Genomic DNA, 25,628 nt, shown 5'->3' on the forward strand with positions numbered 1-25,628 from the left:
TTTACCTCCCGGGTTCAAGCGATCCTCCTGTCTCAGCCTCCCGAGTAGCTGAGACCACAGGCGCGTGCCATCACGCCTGTATAAATTTTTGTATTTTTAGTAGAGACGGGGTTTCACCGTGTTAGCCAGGATGGTCTCAATATCCTGACCTCGTGATCCGCCCGCCTCTGCCTCCCAAAGTGTTGGGATTACAGGCATGAGCCACCACGCCTGGCCTCATTTGCAGTGTTTACAGTCTAACGAACTATTATAAGCTTTAACAAAAAACAGTCATCCATAAGAATATTTATGTCATGCTAATAATGAGGAAAGAGAGAGACCCTCTCATATTGTTTTATACTCAGTACCTGTTTTAAGAAAAAAACAAGGAAGTAAAACCAAAGACAGGCAGCCCGGCGCCAGGCCCAGAACCAGGCCTGGGCCTGCCTGGCCTAAACCCAGTAGTTACAAATCAACTCATGACTTAGAAACCGATGTTCCTGACATTGTATAGAACATTGTGAAACTCCCTGCCCTGTTCTGTTTCACTCTGACCACCGGTACATGCAGCCCCTGTCACGTATCCCCTGCTTGCTCAAATCAATCATGACCTTTTCACATGAAATCTTTAATGTTGTGAGCCCTTAAAAGGGACAGAAATTGTGCACTCGGGGAGCTCGGATTTTAAGGCAGTAGCTTGCTGATGCTCCCAGCTGAATAAAGCCCTTCCTTCTACAACTCAGTGTCTGAGAGGTTTTGTCTGCGGCTTGTCCTGCTACATTTCTTGGTTCCCTGACCGGGAAGCGAGGTAACTGACGGACAGCCGAGGCAGCCTCTTAGACGGCTTAGGCCTGCCCTGTGGAGCATCCCTGCGGGGGACTCTGGCCAGCCTGAGTGACGCAATCCAAAGACCGCTCCTGAGTAGGCAATTGTCCCGGTGGAACACCTCATCAGAGCAGCGCGTAGCAGGCCCCCACAGAGGATTAACACAGTGGCTGAACACCGGGAAGGAACTGGCACTTGGAGTCCGGTCATCTGAAACTTGGTAAGACTAGTCTTTGGAACTTGCCCCACTCCATTTGAGTGGAAGCGTGGCCTGATCACCCACAGTGTACCTGTATCGGCACTTTTGTTCTGGTTTTGACTTGACTTGAATTGCTGGATACTTTGGTTTTGGTTTTGACTTGGATTAAATTTCTTGGTACTCAGATTTTGAATTTTGTGGTGTTCTGATTTTGGTTTAGTATAAACAATAAAAGCGTGTGTGTGTGCCCTCTTTACCTGTTCTTTGTTTTGTGGTGAGTGTGTGTGGTGTGAGTGTAGTATTTTGTCTTGCGAAAACATGGGTCAGGCGCAAAATAAGCCCACCCCACTAAGAACTATGTTGAAAAATTTTCAGAAAGGAAAAAAAAGTGGGGGGGGAGCAGAATTTATATAAAAAGAATGTTATATGGTAAATTCTTGTCCTGAAATAAATTAACTGGTTATTAAAAAAAAAAGTTTGTAATAAGTCAGAAAGTTGAGACATGTCAAAAAAAATTGTCTGCAAAAGACGTAAAAAAAGAAAAGTTATAAAAAAAATTTTATGCAAAAAAGTTATATAATTTAAAAGTAATAAGGCCTCCTGAATACTACTGAAAAAAAAACCAGTTTATGTGCAAGGTATATAAAAAAAGGTAAACTATACCTTTAGCAAAAAAATTATAAAGAGGCATAAGAATGTGGATTTTTACCCTACATTAAAAGGTCAAAAAAATTATTGTTTTGAAAGGTTAGGCAAGTTTTAAAACCTTAATTGTAAAGAAAATTTTGTGTGTAAACATCATAGCTAAAGTTAAAAAGGCATCATCCAGTTTGTCTGTAAACTGGACATTAAAGTAAAAATGCAACAGATTTTTCTTAAAACATCAACCTGCTCTTTAACAAAAACTGTAAAAGGTTAAAAAGAGTCTATAAAGTCTTACCTTATGGTGAAACATGAAAAATTAGATAAATATGTCTATAAGGTTTTGTTAAAATTAATAACACACTAATATAAAGGTAAAATTTAGCTTATCCGGTATAAAAATCATACAAAAAGCATTATTAAATATAAAATGGTGTTTAGCTTTTTTTTTTAGTCCAAAAACTAATAAAAATAGGTGCTAAAGGAAATGTTCATTTTACTAGAAGATCATAGAAGTTAAAGACTTAAAACAAACTTTGGCAATTAAGACAGCATACCAGGATGCAAATGTCTGGTTGGAATGGATGAAATATTCCATCTGCACGTTAAACAAAAGCAATTGTTATGCTTGTGCACATGGCAGGCCAGAGGCCCTGACTGTCCCCCTTCCACTGAGGTGGTCCTCCAGTCGACCAGGTGTGGGCTGCATTGTAGCTCTTTTCCAGAATTCTACAGCCTAGAGTAATAAGTCATGCCAAGTTCTCTCTGCTATATCCTGAAGTCCCTGCGGGTCAGCCCCCGAGGGCCATCTAGCTTCCGTCTCCCACCACTAAGTTCACTTTGTGTCTCTCATGGCAGAGAGGAGACTTAGCATTCCTTGGAGACCTGAAGGGATGCAGTGAGCTTAAGAATTTTCAAGAGCTTATCAAGAGCCTTTGTTCATCCCCAAGCAGATGTGGGGTGGTATTGTGGTGGACCTTTACTGGGCACTCTGCCAAATAACTAGAGTGGCACTTGTGCTTTAGTCCATTTGGCTATCCCTTTCACCCATGCATTTCATCAACCAGAGGAAGAAAAAATAATAATAAGCCGTGGTAAAGCGAGAGAAGCCCCTTATAGGTCTTTCAACTCTCACATCTATTTAGATGCAATTAGAGCCCCGCAAGGAATACCAAATCAATTTAAAGCTTGAAATCAAACAATTACAGGATTTAAGTCTATATTTTGGTAAATGACAGTCAATAAAAATGTAGATTAGATAAACTACATCTGTTACCACCAACAACAATGAGCTTTTCATGAGTTAAAAAGAAACTCACGTCAGCCCCAGCCCTGAGGCTACCTGACCTGAGAAAACTCTTTACACTCTATATGTCAAAAAAAAAAAAAATGGCAGTTGGAGTTTTCACCCAGACTGTAGGGCCCTGACCAAGGCCAGTGGCTCATCTCTCAAAACAACTAAACGGGGTTTCCAAAGCCTGGCCCCCATGTCCAAGGGCCCTGGCAGCAACGGCCCTGTTAGCACAAGAAGCAGATAAGCTAACTCTTAGGCAAAACCTAAACATAAAGTCCCCCCATGCTGTGGTAATTTTAATAAATACCAAAGGACACCATTAGCTAATAAATGTTAGACTAACTCGATACCAAAGCTTACTCTGTAAAAATCCCCACATAACCACTGAAGTTTACAACACCCTAAACCCCGCCACCTTGCTCCTGGTATCAGAGAGCCCAGTTAAACATAATTGTGTAAAAGTACTGGACTCAGTTTATTCTACTGGGCCCAACCTCCGACACCATCCTTAAACATCAGTAGACTGGGAGCTGTACGTGGATGGGAGCAGCTTCGCCAGCCCCTGCAAAGTGACTCTGAAAAAACAAGCCCTGCTCCAGTCACACCCGGAAGCTGACTGGTCCACGCATGGCTGAACCATGAGGAAACTCATCACAGGACTCATTTTCCTTAAAATTTAGACTTGTACAGTAAGGACTTCAACTGACCTTCCTCAGACTGAGGGCTGTTCCCAGTATATATATATATATATATATATATATATATATATATATATATCAAGTCACTGAGGTAGGACAAAAGATTGCTACAGTCCTATTATTTTATGGTTATTATAAGTGTATCAGGACTCTAAAAGAAACTTTATATAATGCTATTTTATCCAAGGTATGTAGCCCAGAAAATAACCAACCTGAGGCGTGTTATGACTCATTTTAAGCCTCCCATGATCACAGTTTTTAAAATAAGACTAAGGACTGATCCTTTTCTAAGTGACACAAGTAAAGTAATAGCTAGGACAGAAGAAAGAGGGGTCCCCAAAAATGTAACCTTAAAATTTGATGCATGTGCCACTATTAACAGTAAGCAGCATAGATTGGGATGCAGTTCTCTAGATTGAGAAAAAAGTTACACAACAGAAAATAAGTATATCTGTCAAGAATCATATTTATGTGAAATGTGTCAATACTGGTCTTGTGTCATTTAGGCTACTTAAAATAAAAATTAAAAAGATCCTGTTTGGCTCTAAAAAGAAAAAGTCAGCCCCTCCTGCACGAGTGGGAGCTGCAACCCTTTAGAATTGGTAATTACAAACTCCTCAGACCTAAAATGAAATTTAAAAAATACTTAACATTAGGCATTGATGAAAAAGAACTAGATCCTAGCGTAAGCATCCTAATAAAAGGTGAGGTTCAAAGACACTCTCCAGAACCAGTATTTCAGACTTTCTATGATGAACTAAATGTGCCAGCACCAGAGATTCCAGGAAAAAACTAAAAATTTGTTTTTGCAATTAGCCGAATATGTAGCCCAGTCTCTAAAAGTCACTTCATGTTATGCTTGTGGAGGAACCGTAACAGGAGATCAATGGCCATAGGAAGCCCAAGAATTAGTTCCTACAGACCCAGTTCCTGATGAATTCCCGGCCCAAAAGAACCACCCTGACAATTTTTAGGTTCTAAAAGTCTCAATTATTAGACAGTACTGCATAGCTAGAAAAGGAAAAAGATTCACTAATTCTGTAAGGCAGCTTAGTTGTCTTAGGCAAAAGCTGTATAATAGTACTGCAAAAACAGTACCACCCAGAATTCCACCAGGACTAGACTGCCCCCACCGGGTTATACTAGATATGTAGACATAGAGCCTACGCTAAGCTGCCTGACCAGTAGACAGGTACTTGTGTTATTGGCACTATTAAACCATCTTTCTTCTTACTGCCCATAAAAACAGGTGAACTTCTGGGCTTCCCTGCTTATGCTTCCCACGGAAAACGAAGCATAGCCATAGGTAATTAAAAAGATGATAAATGACCTCCTAAAAAATTATATAATACTATAGGCCTGCCTCTTAGACACAAGACGGCTCATGGGAACACTGGACCTCCATTTACACGCTCAACTGAATCATACGGTTGCAAGCTGTTTTAAAAACCATCACTAATAAAACCAGTCAAGCCTTGACTATTCTGGCCCGGCAAAAAACAAAAAACTCAGATAAAAAAATGCTATCAAAATAGACTGGCTCTTGACTACTTGCTAGCAACTAAAAAAGGGTCTATAAGAAATTTAACCTTACTAATTACTGTCTACACATAGATAACCAAAGGCAAGTAATTAAAGACATAGTTTAAAATATGACAAAACTGGCACATGTACCTGTGCAAGCGTGGCACGGACTTAATCCGAGAACCATGCTTAAAAATTAGTTCCCAGCACTAAGAGAATTTAAAACTCTTATAATAAAAGTTATAATAGTAATAAAAACCTGCTTACTGCTCCCTTGTTTGCTACTTGTAGTTCTTCAAATGATTAAAAAATCTTCATCGCTACCTTAGTTCACCAAAATGCTTCAGCACAAGTGCACTATATAAATCACTATCAATCTATTGCACAAAAAGACGTAAGTAGCAAAAATAAGAGTGAGAACTCCCACTAATAAAAAGTGAGAGTCTCAAAAGGGGGGAATGAGGAAAGAGAGAGACCCTCTCATATTGTTTTATATTATTTTATACTCAGTACCTGTTTTAAGAAAAAAACAAGGAAGTAAAACCAAAGACAGGCAGCCCGGCGCCAGGCCCAAAACCAGGCCTGGGCCTGCCTGGCCTAAACCCAGTAGTTACAAATCAACTCATGACTTAGAAACCGATGTTCCTGACATTGTATAGAAGAACATTGTGAAACTCCCTGCCCTGTTCTGTTTCACTCTGACCAGCAGTGCATGCAGTCCCTGTCACGTACCCGCTGCTTGCTCAAATCAATCACCTTTTCACATGAAATCTTTAGTGTTGTGAGCCCTTAAAAGGGACAGAAATTGTGCACTAGGGGAGCTCGGATTTTAAGGCAGTAGCTTGCTGATGCTCCCAGCTGAATAAAGCCCTTCCTTCTACAACTCGGGGTCTGAGAGGTTTTGTCTGTGGCTCATCCTGCTACAATAAGAAAGCAAATTTCTTCTGTTCTTCTGATTAATGAGAAGGCAAATAGGGCACCATATGTCAGCAGGACACCCTGACTGATGGTACGAGTATCTTCCAAAACAATGCGCTCTGTTTTTAAAAATTTCATTAATTTATATGCAGTCTCAATATTGACAACAGAAACACTGCTCTAGATATTAAATAGAGCATTATTTCCCACACACATCTCCATGTCTTGTTTGGAAAAGCTCCTGGGGTCTTTAAAATTTTGGATGCTCAATTGTCAAAGAATACGGGCATGTAGTTCAATATGGCAAGAGATTCTTGGTCAATATAGTAATGCCTTCAAACACTAAGCATGCCAGTCACGGGGTTTCTCATGCTGACTGCCCCCAACTACATCCCCAGATCGGGTAACAGCCCTATGCAGTCAAGTTCTTTATACTGTGAGACCCCACGTTCCTAGTCACAGCTGACTAAACCAGTGTGGGTACGTGAGGGCAGTCTCCTGCTAGAGACCTCTGATGAAAAACTCAACAGTGTTAATCAGATTCTCTCTCTCAGGTATTTGAACTGCGAAACAAGAAAATAATTAGGCAATGAGTAATGGGAGTTGAAGCTGAAAGAAGCCAAAATGAGTGGGAGATAAGCGAGTTAAGAGGATGAGAAGAGCATTCCAACCACTGCTGGGTTCACGGGAAGTTTAAAGTGAGTGAGAAAGTAGAGAGCTTGAGGTGGAGAAGATGTATACAGACTAGAAGGAAAGAACCTGCCATAGGATAGGAAGAGGGGGCAGAGCAGTTGTGCAGAGAGAATCAAAGATGCAGAATGTTAAGGGGGTATGTGAAGAGAGAAGGAAAAACAGGTGGATAGAGACAGAAAGCAGGAAAGAGGAGGAGACGCAAGAGACCAAAACACACATGCAGACAGGAGGCCCCTGAAAAACAGACAAACTAGCCAGTTCCTAAAGAGGCTGGCATTGCTTCCTTCCATTCCAGTCACTCTGTGTGGAAACAATCGGAAAGAGTGGAAGACTGTGGCATTAACTAAGTATTAAGAAACTCAGAAACACCTTGAGAAACGGTAATGCTCAGTTTAGTTTCTGGTAGGTTTTTATTAATTTTTTTATGCAGAGATGAAAATCATATTAGTAGTCATCTTATTATGGAAACGGTCATAGGCCTAAGGTTTTAAGATCACTTCTACGTTATTTCACTGTGGTAAGAAGCTTAATTTGCTAAACAAAGATGGTTCAAGTTTTTATCATAGTATATGGAACATGTAATCAAACAGTCTAAAAGGTTTTATAATGGCAAGCTGCAACTCCTTGTCCCATCTCTCCCCAACCCCAGTCTCGCTCCCTGGAGGCAACCATTTTTAATTCCCTTAGCTATTTCTTCTGATATTTACCTACATATTTCTAAAGAATGTGCTTATCAGCTACCTTCTGATTTATCACTATGAAACATCTACTGATTTCGTTATGACACAAAAGAGGCTAAATTCACATACACTACCTCCATCCCACTCTTCCACTATTCTCCCCATATTAATATTTTTAGATCCTCTTTTGTTTTTTACCAAATTTGTAACTTGCAATGTCTTTAAACATCTGGTTTTTGTGCATCAACTACAAACCATACCACTTGACCTCTCTCTTTACAAGATGAGGATTTATTAAGGGTGTCTTTCCTGCCCTTCAGCTCTATCTTCTAATTCCTATGGGTGTCTCATTTTAATATTTTCTTTCATCAACACTAAGAATCACTCCCACTCTTGCACTTAGAACTGTGCCTGGCACATGATGGACACTTTACATATTCCAACCCATTTAAGCCATAAAACCACACACAGCAGGTACTATTATTATGTCCATTTTATAGATGAGGAAGTTAAGGCCCAGGGAGGTCAACTAACTTGCCCAAGATCTCCTGGATAACTGACACAGGGTAGGATTCCAACTCACACAGTTCACCTCTGGGCTCTGTGTCCTTCATTATCACAATCTGCTGACTCTGATTTTTAAGCATCTCTGAATCTCCCAACACCACGGTACTCCTCTAAGATATTTAATATTACTACTTCACAAGAGCCACTCAAAATATTCCCATTGCCATTGCCTCAGTGAATGTCCCAGACTGTTGAAAAGAGAATATGTAAAATTCTGCTTTTTAGTTCTGACATCTTGCTAATATAGCAAGTAAGCATTAAGACAGTCATAATTCCACATACAATTAACTTCAAAATAACAAACTGAAAGATATCCCTGGGCTCAAAGCTTCATACTCCCAAGCAATTACCTAACACACTGCCTGCTTCTTTCAATCTATTTGTCCCAAATTTTCATTATTATCAGACAGCAATCCAAGGATAGCCTTGAATCCCACCTGGCCCATAAAACATTTTTCTAATGTTGTACCATTCATTAATCATCAGTTCTAAATTCCATATAATAATTATAATTCACAACTTCATTTCAGGGATAAGCTTTTAAACAAAGACTAGGAATTCAAGAGAATAATTTATAGCAGAATATTATTTAAGGAAGAACATTCTTACCATATTGAATTGTTGCTGTAGTTTTTCATTTGCATAATTTATGCAAAACTGTTCAAAACTATTTATCTCAAATGTTTCAAATCTGTAACCACGAAGATAATATGGAAAGGGGAGAAAAGGAACAAAAAGCTTTTTAAAAATATTCAAAATATACACATTACGAAGAAAGAAATGGGACATCCCCCAACATTGTAAAACTTTCTTTCCATATCAGTGAAGATAAAAATTTATAAGTCAGTAACAAGAAATATGTACCCAGCAGATGAGCATCAGCCATGCAGCGGAGAGGCTTTTTTTGTTGTGTTTTGTTTTGTTTTGTTTAACGGCCCTAGCATGCAGAGGTGTTCAACACTATGAGTTTTTGAGGGCTCATTCACCCCCAAGTGGGGAACATCAGAATTATGATAAACCCATTGCTCTTGCCAATTTACTGACTGACAGTGTTACACACACATAGGAGGGAAATAGGAACAGAGATCCTACAGGTTCTTTTGAAAAGAGAACCAGAGAATGAAAAATTAAGTATGAAACAAGCACAAATATGAGGGGAGGATTTTAATAGCTAAAGACAGGTACTCAAATAAGGCAAACTAGCAAATAAAATTAGATTTTTAGAATTTCAGTGATAATTTACCACATGAGCATCTGAAAACCAATTAAGTCTATGCACTAGCTAAGTAAATTAGCTTCAGATTTGAAGCATTTTTTTTTTGTTTTACTTAAATTTTAAGCAACATGCAATTGCATCACCATCATCAAGGTATTCTTCAATTGTCGTAGGCAAAGTCTCCCTTCTCTTTACCAGTAGGAAACAGAATCAAATGCCCACTTAGACTTACTAGGTAAGTTCTAGAAAGGAATGCTCTCTGGCAGACCAATTAGCCAAATATACTCACCCGTAAATGTCCAGCACACCAATAAAAGAGTGCTGTTTGACAGCAGAATGGAGAGCCTGATTGACATTATCTACAATCCAGTTAAAAAGCTTGGCATAGATGTGCTTGGCCAAAGCATCACGGGCATTTGTGGCCTGCAGCTTGGAGATGGGCTTGATGTACGTCTCTGTGGCAGTAGCCAGCTTCCGATGGCAGAGCCAGTGACACATCTCCTCATAGTCCACACCCATGAGGTCACAGAATATGCAGAGAGGTTCATGCTTGGGCTGCCAAAAGATAATGAGTTATTTCCTATGACCAGATAAATCAAATAAGAATCTCCTGGAAAATGTTAACAAAGAGTTAACAAATAAAATTCAGCAATTTCTTTGTTACAACAAACACCAAGATAACTCAAAGTTGATTAGTGATAATATACACATTCATCCATTAAACTGGCATCCAGGCAGCATTTTGCAATCTCTTCTGGGGCTCACTTCAAAAATTACTTCTTCCTTTAACTCTTCATAGTATTTGTTTGTATCTCTCTTAAAGTACCTTCATTCATTTGATCAAAAAATCAGTCAGTCAACAATTATTTACTAAGTGATACTATGCGCCAGACAGCAAAAGCAAACATGGTCCCTGCCCTCCTAGAACTTACAGTCACTCGGGAAAAATGGAAATTAATCAAATGATTGCTCCCTAAAATGAAAAATACCACAAAGACCAAGGACACTATGCTGAGTCCATGTGAGAGGAATATGCTCTGTTTAGGAAGCAGGAGACAGTTCCCTTGAGAAAAGGAAGGTGCTAACTGGGTGAAAGGGGGAGAAAAGGACTTTCCAAGCCAAGGAAACAGCTGGCAAAAATATTCTGTGGTAGGAAGGAAATCACCTATAGGAAGGATTGAAGCTGAATGAGGGAGAAAATGTGAACTGAAGTCACAGAAACAGACAGAGGCTATACCCCAGCTGGTCTTTATCCTTAGAGAAATGGGAGACCACTGAAGGATTGTAAGCAGGTAATTTGACAGTTATCTGTGTGACTTTTTAGATCAGAATGACTTTCATGACTTACATATCCCTGTACCCCCTAGAATATCTTCCAGGAGCCTTGCATGAGTAGGTGTTTGATAAATACTTGTCTATTTTAATCCATGTTAGTACATTATATTTTTCAACATCTTCAATCACATGTATCAGTGGAATCTGACAACATTTCTGGGGAACAGGCAGGGTGAACATTGTCTCTGGTGGATAAATGAGGAAATAGGATCCAAGATAACAAATAGCTTTGTCAAAAATCAGCTGGCAATTGACGTCAGAGTTGGCATTAGAACCTGGGTCTCCTGACATCCTCATCTGTAGACTCTTCACACTCAAGCACCCGTCTTCCTTCTTTCATCCCCCTTTCGCCCAAGTAATCACTTTAGATACAAACTAGCACCACTGCCTGCTCAACTCCCTTACATAAGCAGCCATATACATGTACGTGTTTAGAGTCTGACATCATTTAGAAGTGGGTCAGGCGGGGCCAGGTAGCTCATGCCTGTAATCCCAGCACTTTGGGAGGCTAAGGCAGGAGGATCAGCTGAGCTCAGGAGTTTGAGACCAGCCTGGCCAACATGGTAAAACCCTGTCTCCACTAAAAATACAAAAATTAGCTGCTTGTGCTGGCGGACACCTGTAATCCCAGCTACTGGGGAGGCTGAGGCAGGAGAACTGCTTGAACCTGGGAGGTGGAGGTTGCAGTGAGCTGAGACAGCACCACTGCACTCCAGCCTGGGTGACAGAGTGAGACTCCATCTCGATTTTCTTAAAATTAAAAAAAAAAAAAAGTAGGTCAGCATTCTGTAAACATATTCTACTTGAATGTTGTTACCATATTGTTCTATTACATCAAGATGGTTAACGGTTTGGTTTAAATTCTCCACAGCTTTACTCATTTTTGGACTTCACCTATCAATAATTGAGAGAAGTCAATCATCTCCCACTCTGAGAGCAAATTTGTCTCTTCTTGTGGTTTCTGTTGATTTTTGCTATATATCTTTTGAGGCTATGTCATTAAGTACATAGAAGTTTAGCACTATTACATACCCCTGGTGAATAAAATCTGTTCTCTTTAAAGATGGGATTTCATTCTGTTGCCCAGGCTAGAGTGTGGTGGTACAATCGTATCTCACTGTAGCCTCAAAATCCTGGGCTCAAGAGATCCTCCTGCCTCAGTCTCCTAGGATTACAGGCAGACACCATGCACAGTGAATAAAATCTTTATCATTGCAAAGTCACTCTATTTCCTTCTAGCACTGCTTTTGGCCTCAAAGTCTATTTTGTTCAATACCCGCACAGTGCTGCCAGTTTTGCCCTAGCTAGCATGTCTTTTCTAAACTTTTTTTTCCAAACTTTCTGTACCTCTATAGTTTAGGAATGCTTCTTTAAAAAGTATATACCTGAAACTTTTTTTTTCTTTTTTCGACTTTTATTTTAGAATCGGGGGGTTTGTGCATAAGTACATAATAAAGGAATATTGTGTGATGCTGAGGTTTGGAGTATAAATGAATCCATCACCTAGGTAGTGCACATAGCTGCCAACTGGTAGTTTTTTTCAACCATTACCCTCTCTTGTATTCCCCCGTGTCTGTTGTTCCCATTTATGACCATGTGCAACCAATGTTTAGCTCCCACTTACGTGAGAACATGTATTTGGTTTTCTGTTTTTGCATTACTTCGGATAATGTTTTCCAGCTGAGTCCATGTTGCTGCAAAGGGCATGATGTCATTTTTTTTTTATGACTGGGTAGTATTCCATGGTTATATCTGAATTTTTTTAACCAGTCTAACAATCTAAGTCTTTTAGCTGGAGCATTTAGTCCATTTTTAATTATTTCTATCTTATTTTGTTCTTTTGGTTGTCCTGTTTTTCAACATTTCTTTTTCTCCCTCTTTCTTGCCATATTTTGATTTTTTTCAATCCATTTTCCTCTCCACTAGTTTGAAAGGTTTACTTTGTTACTATTCTGTTATATAATTAACATAATGTAACTAGGTAACACTAACTCCAAACACCCCATCCCAATTTATCCTCTGTTATTCAATACTTTAGTTCTACCTTTTGTGTGTGGGGGCAGGGTAAGCGGCTAGAGATTCATTTCATATTTTAAACTTTTAATCTAATTTTAGACTAACAGAAAAGTTGCAAGAATAGTACAAAAAATTCCCTTCACTCAGATTCCCTAAATATTAACATTTAACCACATTCCCTTTTATCACTCTCTCACTTTTTAACACACACACACACACATATATACACACACACACATTACTTTTTCAGAACTTTTTAAGAGTAAATTTCAAACACAATGCCCCTTTTATCTAAATATTTCAGTGTGCATTTCCTAAAATACATGGACATTATCTTACATAAGTACAGTATAATGAAGAAAATGAGAAAATTAGCAATGATACAATCCTATAATATAACCTGCAGATCTAAATCAGTCTTTGCCAGCTGGCCTAACAGTGTGCTCTACAAAAAATAATTAATTTTTATGGTCCAGGATTCAATCCAGGATCATGCATTGAATTTAGCTATCATGTCTCATTAGTCTCCTTTAACATGAACAGTTCTTCATTCTTCTTTGTCTTTTGTGACCTTGACTTTTTGAAGAGTCCCTCAGTTTGTGTCTCTATGATATTACCTCATGATTAGATTTTGGCAGAAATACCAGAGAAGTGGTGTCGCACACATCCAAAGCTATGTGATATTGATTGGTCCAAATATTCGTACTATCAATTGTGATCACTTGGTTAACGGAATGTCTGCCAGGTTTCTTGACTGTAATGATAACTATCTTTCCCTTTGTAATTAATACATGTCTTGTGGGGAATTCTATCTTTTACCAGATCAATATACTATTATTATTTTAATTAATCAAATTTTACCTACATTTGCCCACATTTTACTAACTTCTTAGTTCATTTCTTCTTGCATCTTAGCTCTTCTAACTGGGATCACTTTCCTTCTGCCTAAACTATATCCTTTAATATTTAATATTTCCTCTAGTGAGGGCTCACTGGCAACAGCAGATTCTTATAAGCTTTTTTTTTTTTTTTTTTTTGAGACAGTCTCACTCTATCCTCCAGGCTGGAGTACAGTGGCACGATCTCAGCTCACTGTAACCTCCGCCACCCAGGTTCAAGCAATTCTCATGACTCAGCCTCCCACATAGCTGGGATTATTGGCATGCGCACAACGCCCAGCTAATTTTTGTATTTTAAGTAGAGAGAGGGTTTTGCCATGTTGGCCAGGCTAGTCTCAAACTCTTAGCCTCAGGTGATCCACCCGCCTCAGCCTCCCAAAGTGCTAGGACTACAGGTGTCAGCTACCACACCTGGCTGCTCTTAAGTTTTCAATTGTCTGAAAATGCTTCCAACTTTAATTCATTCTAGAAAGATATTTTAACTGGATATATAATTCTAAGTTAATAGTTTCCATTCTAAGAACACTGAAGATATTATTCCACTGTGTTCTGGCTTTTATAACTGCAGCTGGAAAGTGAGCTATCAGATTAACTGCTATTTCTTCAAGGGCAATCTCTTAATCTCTCTGTTTGAAGTCTCCTCTGTCTTTGAAATCATTATGATGTGCTTAGGAGTAGATTTCTTTTTATTTATCCTAACTGGGATTTTCTGTGGGTTAGTCATTTTCACAAGTTCTAAAACTTTTTAGTAATGATCTCTTGGAATATTATGTCTGCTTCATTCTCTCTCTTCTCTCCTTTATGAATTTTCATTAGATTAAAATTAGACATGATTACTCTATCCCTTTCTCTTAATTACCGTTTCAAGTGCTCTATCTTTGAGTCTTATCTTGCATTTTGGGCAATTTCTTCACATCTATCTTCTAGCTTATCAGTTTTCTCTTCAGTTGTGCCAAATCTGCTGTTAATTTATTTTGGCATTCTTAGCAGGTATGACTCTGCTATCTGTCATTTCTCCTAGCTCCTTCTATTTTGTTTCACTGGGGGACTTGTGATTTCTGATTGTGAGTCAATACTTCTTGTAACTTTTCTGATGGGACTCCACTGAGACCTAGACTGAAGGTGGGTCCTCCAAAGTAGATTTGCAGTTGCTTCTGTCAGGTGCCTAGGCAACTACCGGCCCAGGATCAATTTAAGCTATATTTTCTTTATGTCGTTTTTTGAGACCTTCCAGGAACTATGAAATCAGTCTGGGAATGAATATGTGTGAGAGTCAGTTTGCTGTTATAAATTTTTAGGGAGATAGTTTTCTGCCTCCACTTGGCACCAAAGTATGGGTCAGGTTACGTTTTCTTTATACTCTTGGAGTGGGTGGTGGGCAAACTGATTACTAGCGCCCCACTTAGGGTCTCAGCTTTAGGCAGGAGTCTTTGTGTTCCCCTGTTTATATGAGTCCTGTGCTTTGTCTTTGTCTTCTGTAGCTCACTTTGCTATGAAACCCAAAGCTCAAGGTCACTGGGTTCAGCAAATGCCTTCAAGGTGGAGCAGAACTATCAAATAGATATGTCTTACCAGTAACTTCTAAAGCTCATTTAAGGCCAGGCACAGTGGCTCATGCCTGTAATCCCAGCACTTTAGGAGGCCAAGGCAGGCACATGACCTGAGGTCAGGAGTTCAAGATCAGTCTGGCTAACATGGTGAAACCCCGTCTCTACTAAAAATACAAAAATTAGCTGGACGCGGTGGCACACACCTGTAATCCCAGCTACTCGGGAGGCTGAGGCTGGAGAATAGCTTGAACCCAGGAGGTGGAGGTTGCAGTGAGCTGAGATCACATCACTGCACTCCAGATCAGGTGACAGAGAGAGATTCTGTCTCAAAAAGAAAAACAGGAAAAAACAAAAAACAAAAAAAAACTCATTTAATCTCCACCTACCCCAAATAGTGAAACTGTAGTACTTATAGCTATCATCAAATCAACAAAGTTGACAAGCACTGGTTAGAAAGTAAAAATAACAGAATTACAAGAACTGGATGGAAGTAACTTCTGGACAAGTTTCATACATTGTAAATACTATTCCTCCAAGATGATATTAATAACTTCTAGACATCTCAAATAGGAAAATAGTACACTCAAATTTTAGGTAAGACTCATAGTGAAGTGATACATGTGATATAACATTAGTCACGACTTTCTTGATCAGGAGAAGCTTGACATTTGGGGAAAGGTCACAAGGGCAAAGATGAAAGATGGTGATGCAAAAATCAATTGAGTTCTTTTTAAAAAATCCAGTTTGTATGCCAACATTCAGAGTAGGGTTATTCATAACAGCCAAAAGGTGAAACAACTCAAATATCGATCAATCAACCAATGGATAAACAAAATATGGTATCTCCATATAATGGACTATTATTCAGCCATATAAAAGAATAAGTATTAACACATGCTACAACATGGATGGATTTTGGAAGAAGCCAGTCACAAAAGACCATATATGATATGATTCCATCTATATGAAATGTCCAGAACAGGCAAATCAGCCAGAAAACAGATTTATGGTTACTTAGGGCTAGGGAAATTGACACATAGGTAACAATAAGTAAAGGGTACTGGGTTTCTTTTTGAGGTCATGGAAGTATTTTAAACCGACTATGGTGATGGTTGCACATATCTGTGAATATACTAAAAGCCACTTAATGGTACACTTTAAATGAGTATGATATGTGAATTATATCTCAACAAGGCTTTTAAAAAGACTAGCAATGTTTCATTAGAAGAAATCGGGGTTTAAATTAGAATTATCATTTTGCCTTTTACAAAATCACCATTAGAAAAAAAGAGGCTGGGAGAGGGGAGGAGGAATCATGCATCTAAAATTAGGACCCATGGCTTAGGAAAATTACACCTCAAATAGAATCATAAAGAAAATCATGAGGATCAAGCTTTCTGTAAACCAAACTCTCTGCCCATCTAGCTCTTGGCCCTTGGACTAATAAATAAGTTACAGGGCTGGATGCAGTGGCTCACACCTCACACCTGTAATCCCAGTACTTTGGGAGGCCAAGGTGGGCAGATCATCTGAGATCAGGAGTTCAAGACCAGCCTGGCCAACATGGTAAAACCCTCTCTCTACTAAAAATACAAAATTAGCTGTGCATGGTGGTGTGCACCTGTAGTCCCAGCTACTCAGGAGGCTGAGGCAGAAGAATCGCCTGAACCCAGGAGGCGGAGGTTGCAGTGAGCTGAGATCATATGCCTTTGCACTCCAGCCTGGGCAACAAGAGTGAAACTCCGCTTCAAAAAAAAAAGTTACAGGAAAAGTTTTCTTTTCAAATCATAAAGTCACTTATTTTATATTATATCATGTCTCACACATCTAATATAGTATCAAAGTAGTATATCCAGAAAAGACAAGAAATAGATTCTTTTCTTACAGGAGTAGAGAATCTGTTTTTACACAAGAGGCTATAGATCCAGAGAAAAAAGGCAACTGAGTTGAATAAATGCCATTTAAATTAAGGCCTTAATTAAGAATGCCAAAATGAATAGCATGGCTCTTTCCACAAGGACCTCAAATCCTAGTGGGTAAAGGCAAGCAAGAGAGACCTTTATAGAACAATGTGATTTGAGCTACAATAAAGGAAAGCAGAAGCGGGAGTGTGTATCTAAGAAGACATGCTAGAGGTCTGCCTGTGAGAAGTGAGTAAAAGCTGGCTAGGGAAGAAGAGCAATCTACGAACCCCAGCAGGGAGAATCTGAGCAAAGCCAGGAGAGACAGCCAGCCTGGCATGGAAATGGCTGGATGTGGAGTGTGCAAAGCAATGAGAAAGAAGCTCAATAGGAAGTCAGGTGTCAGTCATGAAGGCCTTTCATGTCATGTCATGTCATGCCAAGTAAGGTGTTGGGTCTGCTTCTGAAGGCAGTGGGGAGTCCTGAAACATTTCAGTAAGGGCATAATATGATCCCTTATAGCTTTAACTTCCATGAGTTTCTGATCTTGTGGGGCCACATCTGCATCACAGTCACTAATCTCATCTATCCAACCCTCTCTCTTTCACTCTCTATCTCTGTCACACACACCACAAAATCACTATGCACCAGGGATTAGAATCCATATTTCTTTATTCTCAGTTTGAGATTCTCCTTTTGATAATATATGTCTTTGATAACTATATTTCTGATAATATTGAGAGAGAGACTTAAACTATATTGCTTCTTTACACAATCTACAAATCTAAAACACAATTCAACTGCCATCCCACTAAAGCTTATTCTGAACTTACAGGTATTGTGCAGCTGTCTGCGTCTCGGGATGTAAATCCAACATTGCCTAAGTGAAGGATGCCAGCAAGTATTCGGAAAATTCCCATTTGATGAGATTCACTAATTCCTGAAACAAGAGAGTGAATGAACAAGTGATTAATTTCAGAATAGCAACTAAACAATTATAGTAGACAATTTTAAGCCTATTGTTAATTCCTGAATATTGGCAGATGTTGTGCATATTATAATGTGTCATAGCTAACAACACTTTTGTCTTTGTTGACATTAACACATTAGGCAGTTTAGCATCATGGATGGATAACATGGCTGCTGACTGTGGCTGATCTGGCTTGAGACCTGGCTCTGGTATAGACCTATCATCTCAAATGGACAGGTAACGTCAGTATTCTATGCCTCCATTTTCTCATTTGAGATATGAAAATAATAGTGACTATTTCAAAGTATGTGAAGATTAAATGAGATAATGCACATAGCATACTTAATACACAATGTGACATACAGTAAGTGCTAAACAAACTATTGTCATCATTGTCACACACTGGGTTTAAAATTAATAGTATTACCATTTCTATTTATCTCTGCTCCAAATACAGCCCAATAAAGCTGTTACTTCTTAAGGCTGTTTAAAAAGTAATTATTTAATCACTTCTTTAAACTACAGACCAAGTATAAGTCAAAGACACCAAGATTAGAAGCGTTTGGGCTGGTGCTATATCCCAGCCTGATGAGTATGCGTCCAAATACAGCATCAGAGCAGAAGGTGAAGGATAAGGCAAGATGAGAAAGCTGGACAGCTTTCGGCTTTTATCAGATCTGGCTTCATTTTTAAATAATATAAGAATCTCATGAAAATTAGATATAATTGCATGCAAATAGAAGCAGTGAAATCATTTCCAAATATGTAATCTAAGAAAGGATAATTCAGTACTGACCCTATAATAATAATAATTATTATTTTTTACCATCTCCTGCATTATGACTTTTTCTTTTTTGTTTTTTGACACACAGTCTCACTCTGTCACCCAGGCTGGAGGGCAGTGGTGTGATCTCAGCTCACTGCAACCTCTGTATGGCTTTTTCAAATTCACAATTTACTGTTTACAAATAGATTTAGCCCGAGAAGAAATGCAGCGATTTTCAAACTTTTAATATGCATATGAATCACCAATACATTTTGACAATATGCAGATTATGTTTCAGTAGGCCTGAGAAGGGATTCAGGATTCTGCATTTCTAGCAAGGCCCACAGTGGTCCTGGTCCACACTGTAATTAGCAGTGCTTTTAAATTAAGTTAACTCACCTGAGGGTACTACTCAAAATGCCATCATATGATTTTAGAGTTATTTATATTCTGAGGTTTTTTTTTTTCTTTAAGTTGTTGATGACAAGTTCTAAAGATTAATTTATTCGTATGTAGGCCCAACATTTTTTAAATCCCAGAAACAAGATAGTGACATCTGAGCTGCTTCAGAAGTGTTGGAACAGAAAAAAAAAATGCTGGAATAAACTACATGTAATGTAATATTCTGTCACGATGCCAACTCAGCCACATTTCCCAGCCGCAGAAAGATCCCCAAAACCAACCAAACAAACAAACCAAAAGCTCCTACAAAATGCGAGCTTGTAGAGGAGCCCATTTCACTTAGCTTCATGTTTCAGATTTTGTAAAAATTTAAGCAAAGAATTACAAGTAGCCCTCCCCTGATGCCCCAAATATATTTTGAACAGTTTTATTGAAGGCTAATTTGCATACTATAAAATTCACCCATTTTGAGTGTGCAATTCAATGATGTTTTAGTAAATTTACAAAGTTGCACAACTATTACCACAATCTAATTTTAGAACAGTTCTATCACTCCAAAAAGAAACCTCCTGCCCATTTGCTGTCTAAATGTGTTCTATGTGGAATATTAAATCTTTTAGCAATACTCGCCACTTAATATAAAGTCAAGCCAATATTCTAAACAAAGGTTGCTTGAGTAAAAAAGCTATTCCTCAGAAGAGCTCAAGAATAAAGTGACATTACCTAGCAAAGTGCAGGCCTGTCTGGTGTGTGCCATCTCCTTTGCATCATCCACTCCTTCAATCACAGGACTGCCTCCTTGTTGCGTGTAATTAAAGTCATCTGCATTTCCTGTAACGAAGAAAAATAAAAGTTTTCTGGTTTATGAAAAAGCCTTGACTTCTACCCTTACGTCCACTCTGAATCAGAGGTGGTGATAGCACAGTTGAGTGTACAGGGTCTAGAGTTTGACTGCCTGTGTTTTCAATTGTATTTTAATAAAAAACTAAAAATTAAATAAAATTTAATTAAATGGGGTAAAATATTTATAGTTTATTTATGTTAATTGGTAAAACAAATAGTCCTTTCCTAAAGGTTTTATTCCAATCTACACACTAGAATAATTTCCTCAAATCCTTTACTCCCCTCATAAGAAACCCTACTGGCCTCTAACAAATCAACTCCTTTAATTTTTTTTTTCTTTTAATCAAGGCAAATATCAAACATATACAAAAGTAGAGAGACTAACATAATGAGCCCCTAGGTACTCATTACTCATCTTAAACAGCCATCTAAAATCACCTCCAGGCCAATACTGTTCCATTTATACAGCTACTTACTCCTTCTCTACCCCATGGGTTATTTTGAAGCCAACTGCTGACTTTTTATCATATTATCCATAAGTATTTCAGCATGAGATAAGCTCCTTTTTAACAAGTAAATTTAGGAACTTGGAAATTAACAGAAAACAATACTAGAACAATAAATTTAATGCCATATTCATACCTAATCGTAGCATTTTAAATTCAGGTAACTTTGCTGAGGCACAAAGCTGATAGAAGATATGATAGTTTCTCTCCTCTTCTGCCTTTGAAATAAGAAGAGTTTTCAATTACAGCATTTTAATCTAAAATTCAGAAAATTCTATCATAAAATAAGATTTTAATATTTAATTATCTCAGTTGGTTAAATAAATTATACTCTCCAATATTTCCTAATACTTATTTCTGATTATTAAATCTTCTGATTTATAGTCTATATGCATATATATGAATATATGTGTGTTGGTCAAATTCAACATAAAATATCGGATAGTAATGCTTTCTGAACTAGTGAACAGCTTGACATATGTCTACAATCATAAGATAATCAGTGCTTTTGGGGGGAAACTAAAACCTTTTTTTTTTTTTTTTTTTGCCATACTCAATACTATTTTCTAATGGTACCTCTTAGATTCACAGTCTTCCAAATGCTTTGAAAAAAGAATAATCCCATTCTTGCCATATTGTAGACTGGACCATCTACTGTGTTGTTTGTAAGAAAGCCACAAATGTACATCTTCTATATCATTTTAGTTTATACATTTTAAATCAATAACTTTTATAAAATAGAAAATAAATCACATATAAATTCTAAGGTAATTTTTCAGTATTTCCTGAGAGTCTTTTCCACACATATATCTAAAAAATACAGTTGCAATAATATTGTTCATACACCTAATAGTTTATCACTATATCCTTGATTTTTACAGTATACTAAGTTGGCTAATGAATCTTACTAATAAGGCCAGGGTCAGGTTTGATGCCCACAGGGGGCTGATGTCTGGAAAAGAAAACCTATTATAGGGACAGAAGCCACTGAACAAATTACCAATATACTAATGACCACAAGCATGATTAAACAAGAGATCAGGTGGTTCAGCATACAGAAACTACAAAAGCCTGTGAGTCTGCAGAAATGCTTAGGTCCTCTTTGTACATAAAGGACAGTACAAGTATGCCTCTTCTGATTGTGTGATTCATTCTGACAAGCCAAACATCCTTGACATTCTATATCTCTGGAGACTGGGAAACTGCTAGAAATGGTTCAGTGTCTCTAAACAAGACAATAAGGATTGGGCCTTACCATTTTATATTAAGCACTACTAGCCTTTGGTCTCATACTGACCAAGGACCATTTTTCCTCCCCGCTTACTCACTTACCTATCAATCAAACCTCTACTATTTGAACTCTAACATTTGAATCTTCTCTTAGATCTACCTCTGTTTCACCCATTCTTTCTTCTGGTTATCAAAGTAGACACTTTTCAAAAAAACCTACACAAATGGCCATCAGTGTAGTAACACTGTTCTGTATGTACCTAGTATTAAATATAATACTTCATTTGTATTGCCTTACTATACAAATCAAGTATATTTTAGGTGGCGACAAATCAGGCATAGCCCCAAAGTCAAAGCCAGAGCAACTTCAGACTGCTCAAATTATCAGACACTTTCAAACCTATGACAGACCTGGGCTATGGAAATTGTGGATGCTGTTACATGGCAGTGTCAGGGGCATTTGAACCTCAATGCAGTGGGCATGCAGTTGAGGTTAATGAAACCTAAATCTCACAGCATGAGGCAAGCAGTAGGTCTACAGAAGCCCTATACTGAGAGTGTGTGATAAATCCATACCTATAAATATATAAATGTATGCCTGTTAGTGATGTAAATATATAGTATCTCCCACTTTCCAATCAAAAGGGATCAAGAGCTTACATGTGAATGTAAACCCTACACAGATGCATCAACTATTTTTTTTGATAGTAGTTCACAATTGGGTTGTGAAGATTTTTTTAACCCTCACTATTCTATCTGAACAATAATATATTCTAAGAGAGGAGAAGGAGGAAGGAAAGAGGACAAGATAATTTCTTTTCTTGAACCAAGTTCAAACTGTAACTTATTGAAAGCATGGAACAATACCTTCCCTATCATTTGGAAATATGAGAGACAAGACTAAACTAATAGCACCTGTTCTCAACTAAGCTTTCCTGCAAGCACCTGTAGGGAAAAGTCAAACCTAAAAGTGACCAGCCCCAAAGACTATTAGCGTTTAAGTGGTACTCCCCTGCCTCTAACAGGCACCATTTTCCATGCTTTAGTCCAAGCGTGGTTGGAGGTAATATTGTCATAATATGCTCAAAACTATCTAGAAATAAAATGCATACCAGCAAGCATGGACTCAACAATTATACAGCAATCTAACACAAGTACATTTGTGTATATGGCCGGCTTACCTGGAATACCACTCTGGATTTCTCTAAAAGATAAGTTCTCATATTGGCACCAATGATTCGATATCTCTTATCAAAACCAATCTCAATATACTTCCCAAAACGGCTGCTATTATCATTCCTGGTTGTTTTAGCATTTCCAATTGACTAAAAAGCAAGAGAGAAAATAAGATTTTAGACGTGTAATTAACAACATGACATTTACAGAATCTGCTCAGAGAGAGAAAAGATGGAGTAGAACACAGGTCCTTAAAACTGATTTTTTTTTTTTTTTTTTTTTTTGAGACAGAGTCTTGCTCTGTCACCATGCTGGAGTACAGTGTCACGATCTCGGCTCACTGCAACCTCCGCCTCCCAGGTTCAAGCGGTTCTCCTGCCTCAGCCTCTGGGATTACAGGCACATGCCACCACGCCCAGCTAATTTTTGTATTTTCAGTAGAGACGGGGTTTCACCATGTTGGCCAGGCTGGTCTCAAGCTCCTGACCTTGTGATTCACCCACCTTGGCCTCCCAAACTGCTGGGATTACAGGCGTGAGCCACTGCACCCAGCCAAAACTGATTCTTTTAAGAACAGAACCACTTTTGCCACTGCAGGCACAGGTGTATGCTTTGCTCACTGCACAATCACACAGATATATACTAATAGTTCTTATTTGTCTTGTTATTCTCACAAAAATGATTTTCAGAAACAGCAGACCTGAACTCAGAGGTTAGAATATTTTCATAACACCTTTTGGGTTATCTGAACGTTCATGCCAGCAAAGAAAGAGAACAAGTGACAATGAGAGCTGCCAAGGCATGGGCTTTGTTAGGTAAGTTTCAGGTTTTTATATTTTTCCAAAAAACTTCACCTGCTTTACATAAATAAAATGGTTAAGACCAATTAATATTTCCTGGAAATGCTGCTCTGGTGCTCAGGGTCTCTTTAGCCTGATATTTCTATTACCTTATCCTGTGGCAACAAAGGTCCAGTTAAACTGTTTATTAGCAGAGTATTAGTATTACCCACTCAATTTAAAGGCCATTTTCAGAACCAGAAAAACACACATTTGGCTTTGGATTTTGACAGTTAAATCTAGCTTACAAAATATCTGCTACAGAATGCAGAGAATATAACTCACTGCTAAATGTTTTATATAACCTTAAAATTTTTAATGCCATATGTCTTTCTGATTTAGGTAATTCACTTCTATAATTTTTTTTTAAGGCAAAGCAAAAAAAAAAAGGTGTAGTCAGAAAAGCAAGTGTTAACATAATGCATATATTAAATGTTTAATAAGCAAATTTCATAAAAGATTAATCTCTTTCACCTTCACAAAGCCTATGTTAGGATTAGTATATTGAAACTACAGCAGAGAGAAAGATGTGAAAATACAATGTAGTTTTAAGAGTGATACAAATGTAAGTAGTGAAAACAGTAGTAACATAGCCATACAAGTCAGCACATTAGATTCTTTGATCAATCAAAGAAAACATATTTTCACTTTCTGAAATAGAGTGTAGATATCATCCTATTTTGTTTTGGCAGTGAGGACACTGCTATATTTTAGATTAACATTTTAAAATCTTTTCTAGAAAAATAAGAATAAATTTCTGGCAAAATTACAGAAGGATCTAATGTAGCCTGAGATAATTTATCTATTCATTTACTCAGATGTTACCCCTCTTGATATTACAAAACACCACAGCAAAAAACAGTCTGTACATTGTCTTACTATTTTATTTAGAAAAGGAGATTAATTATAAATGCAGACTTTTCTCTCAACACAATATATTCTTCCAAAGAGCAAATGAAAGGTCACATGTGGTAGAAGTAGCAGCAGCTACTCAATAAACACTCAGCAAATATTAGTTACGGGCCTAAGTTACTTTCCTGCCAGTAACTAAGCAAGTGGAGGAAGGGTGGGCCACAGCTTCTCCTCCTTCCTCAACTCTTACCCCACCTTCCACACATCATCTCTCCCCATCTACTCAGACTGGGCGTCAGAGTGGTCCACCTGTCCAAACACCACCACATTGTGAGAAGAGGCAGGGATTGACTAGAGTTGAAGCAGATCCTTCTGTTTTCAAGTAAAATGCATTTAAACATAGACAAACAATGGTAGAAAGAACAAATGAATTAGAAGCCCGAAGACCTATCAGACCAGACCCTATTATCAACTTGCCATTATTTAATCTCTTTGAGGACCATTAGTATCCTCAAATGTAAATTGACTAGGATAGTGGAGCTCTAGGGTTCTTTTTAAAAAATAAAATTATTTGATTCTAAGTCCTGAACCTGATAGTGAAAGAAATTTCTATACACAAACAGTACCTTTTGTCCACTCCCTCAATTGTTGCCTCGGCCACATAAGCACTGTATTCACAAGAGACTCCCTAATACTATTTTCACTTTAATTAGCAAGAAGCCACTAAAGGAAAAAATAAATTTTACGATCTTGGTAATCTTGGTTTTACTATTTTAATGTAATGATGCATGAGCCACTTCTTTGCTAAATGGAGAGGAAAATCTTCAATTATGGTTATTGAAATTAAAAAGAAACAATTGGCCAGGTGCGGTGGTTCATGCCTGTAATCCCAGCACTTTGGGAGGCCAAGGCAGATGGATCACCTGAGGTCAGGTGTTCGAGACCAGCCTGACCAACATGGTGAAACCCCATCTCTATTAAAAATACAACGGTAGCTGAGCATGGTGGCATGTGCCTGTAATCCCAGCTACTCGGGAGGCTGAGGCAGGAGAATAGCTTGAATCCAGTGGGTGGAGGTTGCAGCGAGCTGAGATCATACCATTGCACT

At 38.2% G+C, this 25,628-nt stretch overlaps 1 protein-coding gene and 1 long non-coding RNA gene across 5 annotated transcripts in view; one reads left to right on the forward strand and one right to left on the reverse strand.

The window, feature by feature from the left end:
• The window catches only part of MYO5A (myosin VA), a 219,196-nt gene that overhangs the window by 88,857 nt on the left and 104,711 nt on the right, over positions 1–25,628 (reverse strand). For all 4 annotated transcript variants that reach the window (XM_005559591.5, XM_005559593.5, XM_045395478.3 and 1 more), the window contains exons 6-11: positions 22,835–22,978; positions 20,560–20,641; positions 19,798–19,905; positions 17,770–17,876; positions 9,525–9,790; positions 8,629–8,710 (exon numbers count right to left, since the gene is read on the reverse strand). In XM_005559591.5, the coding sequence (XP_005559648.3) occupies positions 8,629–8,710; positions 9,525–9,790; positions 17,770–17,876; positions 19,798–19,905; positions 20,560–20,641; positions 22,835–22,978 (789 nt within the window). The remainder of the gene's footprint in view (positions 1–8,628; positions 8,711–9,524; positions 9,791–17,769; positions 17,877–19,797; positions 19,906–20,559; positions 20,642–22,834; positions 22,979–25,628) is intronic.
• LOC123574429 (uncharacterized) overlaps positions 652–25,628 on the forward strand; it is a 113,348-nt gene continuing 88,371 nt past the window's right edge. The window contains exons 1-2 of the long non-coding RNA XR_010588065.2: positions 652–1,024; positions 18,047–18,143. This is a non-coding gene — a long non-coding RNA (uncharacterized lncRNA). The remainder of the gene's footprint in view (positions 1,025–18,046; positions 18,144–25,628) is intronic.

Source organism: Macaca fascicularis, chromosome 7 (genome assembly GCF_037993035.2).
Source record: "Macaca fascicularis isolate 582-1 chromosome 7, T2T-MFA8v1.1".
Classification (NCBI taxonomy): Eukaryota; Metazoa; Chordata; class Mammalia; order Primates; family Cercopithecidae; genus Macaca; species Macaca fascicularis.